An 11,165-nucleotide genomic window follows, 5' to 3' on the forward strand; every position below is an offset into this window, starting at 1 on the left:
AGCCTCGGACTCCGTGTCCGGTGAGATCTCTTCAGCCAAGGCGAGCTATCTAGCTTCCAGCCTCTGGCACTCACTCCTGCTCCCACAGAGCTCCTGTTCTTATTTTCCCTGTAACTGATCCACACCAGACCAGACTGTGTCTCTGTCTCTGTCTGTGTTCTTTTCTAACCCCACCTCAGCCCCAGTTTATATAGGGGAAGTTCTTCCCCTCCCAGGACTGGGCAGGAGGTGTGGCATGCTTAGGATTCCTGACCAGGAGACCTCCCACCTGCTCACAGACGTAATATTGCTATTACTGTGGTAACCAGAACCCTGGGGTGCCACACTCATAGCACAGGAGCATTTCTGCTACATAGAGGTGATCTGCTCATCACCTCTATGTAGCAGAGGCGATCGGACAGTTGCTGCTTCTAGTCTCCTATGGAGACTATAGAAGCAAGCAAAAAGTGAAAAAAAAAATGTTTTTTAAAAAAAAAAAATATATAAAAGTTTAAATCACCCCCCTTTCGCACTATTCAAAATAAAATAATAAAAATAAACCCCACATATACATATTTGGTATCGCCGAGTTCAGAATCGCCCGATCTATCAATATAAAAAAAGAATTAATCCGATCGGTAAACGCCGTAATGAGAAAAAAATTCTAAACGCCAGAATTACGTTTTATGGTCGCCGCAATATTGCAATAAAATGCAATAACGGGCGATTAAAACATCAAATCTACCCCAAAATGGTATCAATAAAAACTTCAGCTCGGCATGCAAAAAATAAGCCCTCACCCTGCCCCAGATCCCGAAAAATGGAGACGCTACAGTGCTTGGAAAATGGCGCCATTTTTTTTTTTTTTTTTTTAAATCAAACTTTGGAATTTCGTTTCACCACTTAAATAAAAAAGAACCTATACATGTTTGGTGTCTACGACTAGTGCAGCCTGCTGAGCTTCCCTTCACAGTACTGTACAAAAGTATTAGGAAGATGTGGGAAGAAATGCTGCTAGTGTAAATAGTTTATTTTCATCTATTAACAAAATGCAAAGTGAATAAATAAAAAAGAATTTTAAAATCACATCAATATTTGGTCTCACCGCCCTTTGCTTTCATCAATTCTTCTACACTTGCATAAAAATTTTGAAGGAACTCTGCAGGGAGGTTGCTCCTAACATCTTGGAGAACTAACCACAGATCTCATGTGGATGAAGGCTTGTATAAATCCTACTATCTCTTCAGGTAGTCTCAGACAGACACAATGTTGAGATCAGGGCTCTGTGGGGGCCATATCCCTTCCAGGACTCCTTTATGCTGAAAATAGGTAATCATACGGTCAATGTCATTAAGAAGCGTCTTTAGCATAAAGTTCTGTGGAATTATAGCCTGATGGTATGAGTCATTTTGGACTCAGGAGTTTGAAACCCAAGAGTTTTCAAGCAGAAACATCTACAGAAATTTGTTTCCTTTTCCTTTTTTGGGGAGGATTAGGAGAAGTTTTTCTTTCTTGAAATGTTTCCTGAAGCTATTTTGAAGAAATTTAGAAGAGGTTTTCTTTCCAGCCTTCTGATTAGACCGTGCCTGGTTTGGAAAGCTTTCCTTTAGGATCCGCTTCAAGGAAATGACATGCACTTTCTGTTTTCCCCCAGGAGTCTTTCAAAACCTCTTTAGGAAAAAAAAGGCTCCAAAAATTCCACATATGACAGCAAAGTGGATTTTCTAAAGAAATGAATTGGAAGAGTTTTCCAAGAGTTTTTGAGGAGGATTTTGGAAAGTTTACGCTCCAAAAATTTCTGAAAAAAACGCAGTGTGAACATAGCCATATAGCCATGGAGTGGGTTTTTGTTACAGTTTTTTTGGGGGGAAATCATCAAACACAACAGTCAGTGATTACACAGTAAATTATCACTTTTGCACCCTGCCCCCTCTCCCCAAAACACTCAATTCATAGAGAAAACAGGGATGCTTGACCATTCCTGCATATGAGGGAGTCGGGAGATATAGTTGAGGCTCGTTTCACATGTTCATCCAACAGTTATCTAAGGCTAGGTTCACACATATCCAGTGGTCTGCACTGAGCACTGCATCTGGGTGTCCGTCTGATCCCCGAAAAACAGGATTCCAATGTAAAGATTGACAGTCGTTCAATATTATGAGGCAGACTATTATAAGCAGGGCTGTGGAGTCAGTAAGCCAAACCTCCAGCTCTGACTCCTCAATTTCCCCAACTCCACAGCACTGCCTCACTACTGAGCGTGTACAGAAAGTGCAGCTCAGATTCATCTCCACTAAAAAGCCGAGATCCTTAGATCAGGAGCAGAACAGACATTTATATGACATTTCATAACTCACCCAAATTCTTATGAAAACATTTACAGCACATCCTGCATTGAGCTACTGTACCCAATGTGTTATACATGTCAGGCCTGATTATAAGTCACTTTTGGACTTCATCTGGTATCTGTCAGGGTAGTCCACCTTTCTCAGATGTGCATAAAAGCTTAGTCTACCATGCATTCGTGCACAGCTGTAGAAGATGAACGCCAGACAGAGTCCAAAGTGACTCATAATAGTTGACCTCATAATAGTGAATGGGTCCGTCGTGGCTCTGTCAGGGTTTCCATTGAAACCCCCATGCAGTGCTCCGCATACAGCACCTGATATGGGTGAACTTAGTGTAACATGTATGGCCAAGCTTTGCACTGGCTTATGAACTGTGCTTGAGGAGTACAATGCACACACATCTAGCAAGGCCAAGGTGGTTAATTATACACAGATTACAGCTATTTACCTGTCAATTAGAGCTGAACGATGTTTACCATCTATTATAAACTTCTATAGATATAAGGCTTAGTGTATATTGGTTTACTAAAGCCCCCGTCACACTAAGCGAGATCGCTAGCGAGATCGCTGCTGAGTCACAAGTTTTGTGACGCAACAGCGACCTCAGTAGCGATCTCGCTACGTTTGACACTTAGCAGCGACCAGGCCCCTGCTGTGAGATCGCTGGTCGTGTCGGAAAGGTCTGGACATTTCTTTGATCGTTGAAGCCCCGCTGGGTAGCATGCGTGTTTGACACCTTACCAACGACCTTGTTAACGACTCAGACACAGAAACACATAGGCGTGCATCGTTATACAGGTCGCTACGGGTTGCCGCATCGCTGCTGCATCGTTGGGAAGATCTGACTGTTTGACATCTCACCAGCGACCACACAGCGACGCAGCAACGATCCCTGACAGGTCGTATCGTTGTCAGGATCGCTGTAGTGTCGCTTAGTGTGACGGGGCCTTTACTTCACATACAAGCCCAGTATATATTTTATATTCTAAATAATGTTACAACTAAATTCTTCTCTATACAATTCAAAGTATGGATATTTCTAATAGAGTGAATATACAATGAAAGGCATTATCCAGGACTATTTTATTTCTTTCTTATGGGGCTAAGAACTTGCAGGTAGGTAGTTGCTAACTAACTGCCTGTTCTGCCAGTGCTGGCTTATAGAGATCACAGACGGGTCCTGCTGGTGATTCAGCTGCTCCACCTCAACAGAGCAGCTCTTCCTCTTCTGGGCTGCTCTGTTAAAAGGACGTAACTGCTGATATTATGCTGATTGACAGTTGGCTCTTCACAGTTATGCAGCGGGGAGCCAGCTGACATCAGCAGAGACGCATCATCAACAGAGCAGAGCGAGAAGTGATATCACTGGAAGCACAAGAATTGCCGGCAGGAACAGTCCGTGACCGCTCTGAGCCGGCAGATATTGGCGCCAGGCACAATAGGCGGGTAGTTCACGGCTAGTTAACTGTAAGTTCTTAGCCCTATAAGAAAAAAGAATGAAATAGTCCCGGTTAACCTCTTTAATCAAAATCTATGGAAAAGATTCAGGAATTGCTGCAGATTAAGGTGCAGATCAGCGTATGAAGAATCGTCCTATTTTTATCCAGGAAAAAGAAAAAAAACACTTTCCTTCCATATTGCATCTGCACGTTATCCGTGTGTAATCCATGTGTCGGGTTTTTACATCTGTGTGTCATCCATGTGGCATCCGTTTTTATAAGTCAGCAGTAAAAAAAATTTACAAGACCAAATAGGTTCCTATACTATTAACTGCAATGTATCCATAAAAATGGGATGCAATTATAATCCATGTGTGCATTCCATCCATGCGAAAAGACTGACATCTGACAGCCCTATTCAATAACATTGGTCCGTGTGCTGTCGTCCGAACAAGCCCTAAAGGCTGTATCTTCCGTCAGTGTACTGTCTCTGTGCTCAGTGGATAACAATTTGCGGACATGACTGGCACATGTTTTAGTACAGTCGCCTAAACATCCGTATGACACAGTCCGTGCAGAACGGACAAGCCGGGGGTCTCCTGACCCAAAATAAACACCTTCAGCTGGTCGGTGCATGCAGTCCATACTTGGACCCTGACACACAGTTGTGTGAATCCAGCCAAACAGACTAATTTCTAGATACATTTTCGATGATTTTAGTAATGTGACTAGAAATTGTCTATATAGCCTGGGACTACATTTGGCAACACACAGTGGAGAAGAGTCCGTAAAGATTTCACCATTGAGTATTGTTTGCGCTCTTTTTTTTTTTTTTCCAAATGACTAAAATAGAAGACATCTATGGAAAAGAAGGAAATAGACTAGACAATTGCCATTATTAGAATTCAACTTTATCAAGGGAATGAATTGGCCCTATAAATTTAGTAAGTACCGGCCCAATGCTAATCTCCTAGTGTGCGTTATTGCTTCAGTGTACCATTTTAATGTGCCAGCTAATTTACCCAGAGAACAAAAGGATTGGGCATGGAAATTCAACATGCCCCATCCTTCTCTCCCCAGACATCATCTCTTGGAGGAGCGTAAAAGGAAGCCCCAGCACACATACGTTAATCAACCCAGCCGAAATGGGCAAGGTCAGGCTGACTTTTCTCTTATGTGTATGGGAACCTTCAGCTTCACGAATGTTGAATGCCCAACTTAACACGACAACACCTGACTATGCGCCATAAAAACTGTGCAAGGACCCCTCTAAAATCAATACACCGCAAAGGAAGTCTTTGACTCTGTAGAACATATAGTCAGTAGTGATGAGCGCAAGTGCTCGTTACTGGAGTTTGCCTACAGTGCTCAGGTATGCACCAAGTATCGCGGGTGCTCGAGTGACATGTTCGAGTCCCCGCGGCCACATGTTTAGCAGTAGTCAGCCACAAAACATGCGGGGATTGCCAGTGTATGTAAGGCAATCCCTGCATCTTTTGTGGCCAACAGCCACAAAACATGCGGCTGCGAGGACTCTACCATTGCACTTGAGAACCCGTGATACTTGGTGCATACCCGAGCACCCTAAGCAGACTCGAGTAACGAGCACGTGCGCTCATCACTAATGGTCACCTATTCATTTCACTAGTCTTCCTGTAAAATCCCATTTCCAGTGCCAGACCTGCGGCGATCAGCTGGTCAGCAGTGGCTTCTTTAGAGAACAGATTGTCCAGATGCCATTCTCCTGCCTCCACAGTTTGGCTTCCATCACTACTTGTCTGAGTAATTACCACCTGTTTTTGTGGATCGGCTTTTCAGCAGATCTTACATAGTTACAAAGGCTGAAAAAAAAGACTGCGGTCCATCAAGTTCAACCTTTCTCCACCAATTGTACATTTTGTCGCTAAATTATCTATAACTCACAATGTTATGTGCATCGAGGAAATCATCCAGTCCTTTTTTTAAAAGCCAGAATCGCCTTTCTTCCATTTGTACTGAGTGCCCCCTGGTCCTTAGTATGGACTTTGGAAGTAATAAGTCATATGCCAGTACTTTGTACTGATCACACTTATATTTATAAATGAGATTCCCTCTGAGGCTTCGTTTTTCTAAGCTAAACAAGCTCAACTTTTCCAACCTCTTATCATAGGAGAGGTCTTCCATCCCCTGTAATAATCTAGTAGCCCGCCTTTGAACTGACTCTAACGTCTGAATATTCTTTTTAAAATGTGGAGCCCAAAACTGGATCGCATATTCCAGATGTGGCCTCACCAGTGATTTATAAAGGGTAACAGTACGTTGGGATCGCAGGATTTTATCTCTTTTTATACACCCTAAATTCTTGTTTGCTTTTGCGGCTGCTGCTTGACATTGAGTACTGCTGCTCAGCTTACTTGTAACCAGAATACCTAAGTACTTCTCTTCTGCAGTCATGAGTAGAATCCCATTTAATGTATATGCAATAATAGGATTACTCCATCCTAGCTGCATTACTCTACATTTATCTACATTAAATCTCATCTGCCAAGTGTTTGCCCAATTTTCCAAGTGTTTCTCCAAACACTTCTCATATGCAAAAAAATAAATAAATAATGAGAGGTTTCCCGAGCTTCTCCTTGCAGTCAATGACAAACTGACAGCACTGGGATGTAACTATAAGACGCCATCAGTGTGATGTCAGAGATTTTCATGGACCCATAGATTTGCATTGGTGAATTCTTCTTGCATCAGAAACAGACATGCCCACTTTTTCCCGTGTTTTTCGTGGATAGCACTCTTACATATGATTGTCTATGGGACTGTTCACAAGTCCAATTTTCTTTTGCGGACTGAGTGATCCGTGCAGAATTGCAGAGACATGTCTGATATTGATCCGAGTGTCAGATCAAATTCCACAATGCAAATCTATGGATCTGTGAAAAAATAAATAAATCGGACAGCACTTGTATGCCATCTGAGTGCTGTCTGCTTTTCATGGGCTGCTAAATAGGACATAGTAGAGAAACTTTTTATTCTTTTTCTGATCTGAGAAAAACTGATAAATCTTGGACCAAACTCTGATGAGACTCAGATAACACTGATGAGACTTGTACCAAAATGGCTGATTAAACTAAACTAAACGTTTTTTCTTGTACGTGAAAAAAAATGGATGTCTGAATGAGCCCCTATATTCTTTGCTTTCCAAAGATCCTGCTTAGCAAATCTGCCTAGATGTAAGGTAGTGCAGGGTTTAGGGCTCGTGCACATGGCCGTATTTTCGGTCCGAGTGCGATCAGACAAAACATCAAATTGCACTTTGACCAATGTTATTCTATGGGGCTGTGCACGTCAGACTTTTTCCTCGGACTGAGTGGGTCGGAGGAAAAAAAAATAGCTGCATGCTCGAGTTTGATCCGATATTTGGATCGCACTCGGCCATGGAAGTCAATGACTGCGTGGAAACCATCGGACTGCACTTGGATGACATCTGAGTGTAATCCGATTTCCACAAACTGACAGAATAGAGAAGATGGAGAATTTTTTTTCTCCATCTTCTCATCCAAGTGAATTGGATCACACTATGATCAGATCGGATGAGAGAATACATGCTCATCTGCACCTAGCCTTATACTGTATTATCAGCCAAATTTTCCATTCAGGGCCCTATGTAAGCTTGGTGGAGACTACTGGAGGGGGATACAATGGCCTATTATTACTCACCACTCAAGTTTAATAAAATATAAAAGACATAAGAGGACAGCTCGGGATATAATATTCAAAGGGAACATTGAACCTAAAAATGCAAGGAAGCAAAATAAATAAATAAATATTTTGCCCCAAATATTGAGCGGCAGGATAATTAGTTGTTCTTACTCAATCCAAACTTTGACACCGGATTTCTACAAAAAGTGAACAGATTGGTCAATGTATCACTATTATTCCGAAATTTGATGGAGTTCAACTAACAGCAGATCCTGAGCGGCCTCATAATGTGCTGCCGGAACGACAACCAGGGGCGAAGATTAATAAAGATGTGAACGCTGCCGTCATCTATTTGCATGTGAATGGCGGCTACAGGATCAGATACGATGGACTAACGAGGATCGGTACAATTAGGGAGAACTTTGCATTTTTTTGGACATAATGGAAATCTTGGTTGCAAAATTAGTCGTGAGATATATATATATATATATATATATATATATATATATATATATATATATATATATATATATATATATATATATATATATATATATATATATATATATAGGTAGGTAGGTTTTTTTTAAGATCATTGAAATAATTGTGAGAACAAGGAAAAATTGTTACATTAGTGACAACAAGTTAGTGCAGATCAGATCCAATGGCATGTAGTGATGAATGGAAGAAGAGCAGCATGCACCTACCAGCCTTGCACGGGTCCTTGTACTCCGGCTCCTCCGTGTTATCTTCCATTAAGTATTCCAAGCCAAACTGGTAATCGTGCCCCATGGCCAGGCGGATGCCCCACAGGAAGGTCAGGGCTACAGATGTCAGTGTGCACCGCCGCCTCACATGGGCTCCGCAGCCACTCATTACTGCACACACTACAAGTTTGGAGGGAGGACACAGGACTGGTCTGTATGGTGGGAGTGAGGCAGGGGCTGCAGGTGGGCTGATATGTGGGGGCGCAGCAGCGGTACAGCGCCGGGCGGCAGATGATACTTGTGGGGGGATCGTGGCTGCAGGCGGCGTATAAGGGGTGCAGGGGGCAGTGCGGCCGGGGGCGGGCTCCGTGCTCACTAGTCCCCGGCCGGGGTGTTCCTCATTGGCTGCCTCCTCCAATCAGCCGCTCCCTGCTCTCAGCTCATTATAAAGCAGCGCTCACCCGGGGCTGCCCGCAACTTCTCCGCACAGCGCCGGCCCCTGTGTGCTGCAGAGTACTGTACCGAGCTGTGTGTGGTGCCGAGTACTGTACCGAGCTGTGTGTGGTGCCGAGTACTGTACCGAGCTGTGTGTGGTGCCGAGTACTGTACCGAGCTGTGTGTGGTGCCGAGTACTGTACCGAGCTGTGTGTGGTGCCGAGTACTGTACCGAGCTGTGTGTGGTGCCGAGTACTGTACCGAGCTGTGTGTGGTGCCGAGTACTGTACCGAGCTGTGTGTGGTGCCGAGTACTGTACCGAGCTGTGTGGTGCCGAGTACTGTACCGAGCTGTGTGTGGTGCCGAGTACTGTACCGAGCTGTGTGTGGTGCCGAGTACTGTACCGAGCTGTGTGTGGTGCCGAGTACTGTACCGAGCTGTGTGTGGTGCCGAGTACTGTACCGAGCTGTGTGTGGTGCCGAGTACTGTTCCGAGCTGTGTGTGCTGCCGAGTACTGTACCAAGCTGATTACGGTGCAGAGCCGTGTGTGGTGCCGAGTACTGTACAGAGACGTGTATAGTGCTGTATAAAGCCATGCAGAGCTCTTAAAAGTTTTTCTAACAAGTCAGTACCTGACAAAGCAAACTACCGTGTATACTAGAAATACCTGACACAACACAGCACCATGTATAATACCAGTACCTGACACAACACAGTGACAAGTGTAATACCAGTACCTGACACAACACAGCACCTTGTACAGTACCAATACCTGACACAACACAGTGACAAGTGTAATACCAGTACCTGACACAACACAGCACCTTGTACAGTACCAATACCTGACACAACACAGTGACAAGTGTAATACCAGTACCTGACACAACACAGCACCATGTATAATACCAGTACCTGACACAACACAGCTCCTTGTACAATACCAGTACCTGACACAACACAGCACCTTGTATAATACCAGTACCTGACACAACACAGCACCGTGTATAATACCAGTTCCTGCCACAACACAGCTCCTTGTACAATACCAGTACCTGACACAACACAGCACCGTGTATAATACCAGTACCTGACACAACACAGCACCGTGTATAATACCAGTACCTGCCACAACACAGCTCCTTGTACAATACCAGTACCTGACACAACACAGCACCGTGTATAATACCAGTACCTGACACAACACAGCACCGTGTATAATACCAGTACCTGCCACAACACAGCTCCTTGTACAATACCAGTACCTGACACAACACAGCACCATGTATAATACCAGTACCTGACACAACACAGCACCTTGTACAGTACCAATACCTGACACAACACAGTGACAAGTGTAATACCAGTACCTGACACAACACAGCACCATGTATAATACCAGTACCTGACACAACACAGCTCCTTGTACAATACCAGTACCTGACACAACACAGCACCTTGTATAATACCAGTACCTGACACAACACAGCACCGTGTATAATACCAGTACCTGACACAACACAGCTCCTTGTACAATACCAGTACCTGACACAACACAGCACCATGTATAATACCAGTACCTGACACAACACAGCACCATGTATAATACCAGTACCTGACACAACACAGCTCCTTGTACAATACCAGTACCTGACACAACACAGCACCTTGTATAATACCAGTACCTGACACAACACAGCTCCTTGTACAATACCAGTACCTGACACAACACAGCACCGTGTATAATACCAGTACCTGACACAACACAGCTCCTTGTACAATACCAGTACCTGACACAACACAGCACCTTGTATAATACCAGTACCTGACACAACACAGCACCTTGTATAATACCAGTACCTGACACAACACAGCACCTTGTATAATACCAGTACCTAAAACAACACAACGCCATGTATAATACCAGTACCTGACCCAACACAGCACCTTGTATAATACCAGTACCTAGCTCAGCACCAGGTATAATACCAGTACCCGATCAGCACAGATCCATGTATAATACCAGTACCTGACACAACACAGCACTGTGTATAATACAAGTACTTAACACAACACAGCGTTATGTATAATACCTACACCTAAGCACAAAAACATGTATAATACCATTACAAAACACTACACAACCCATGTATAAGGCCAGTACCTAACACAACACAGCGCCATGTATAATACCTACTCCTAAGCACAACAACATGTATAATACCATTACAAAACACTACACAGCCCATGTATAATACCAGTACCCAACACAGCACCATGTTTAATTCCAGTACCCGACACAACATAGCATCATGTATATTACCAGTACTTGACACAAAACAGTACGATAGATAAAACAAGTACCTGACTTAGCACACTACTGTGTATAAAACTAGTACCTGACACAATGCCATGTATAATACAAGTACCTGACTCAACACAGCACCATGTATAATACCAGAACCCAACACAACACCATGTATAGTTTCAGTACCCGACACAACACAATGTCATGTATAAAACCAATACCTGACAAAATACAACACCATGTCTAATATCAGTACTTTAGACAATACAGC

At 43.5% G+C, this 11,165-nt stretch overlaps 1 protein-coding gene across 1 annotated transcript in view; it reads right to left on the reverse strand.

Moving 5' to 3' along the window:
- Window positions 1–8,518, reverse strand: part of TLL2 (tolloid like 2) — a 324,249-nt gene extending 315,731 nt beyond the window's left edge. The window contains exon 1 of the mRNA XM_073685707.1: window positions 8,155–8,518. Within this exon, the coding sequence (XP_073541808.1) occupies window positions 8,155–8,323 (169 nt within the window). The 5' untranslated portion in view covers window positions 8,324–8,518. The remainder of the gene's footprint in view (window positions 1–8,154) is intronic.
- Window positions 8,519–11,165: the final 2,647 nt, after the last annotated feature.

The sequence above is a fragment of the Phyllobates terribilis genome, unplaced genomic scaffold (genome assembly GCF_046119375.1).
Source record: "Phyllobates terribilis strain yellow unplaced genomic scaffold, ASM4611937v1 Scaffold_5__5_contigs__length_657084704, whole genome shotgun sequence".
Taxonomy (NCBI): domain Eukaryota; kingdom Metazoa; phylum Chordata; class Amphibia; order Anura; family Dendrobatidae; genus Phyllobates; species Phyllobates terribilis.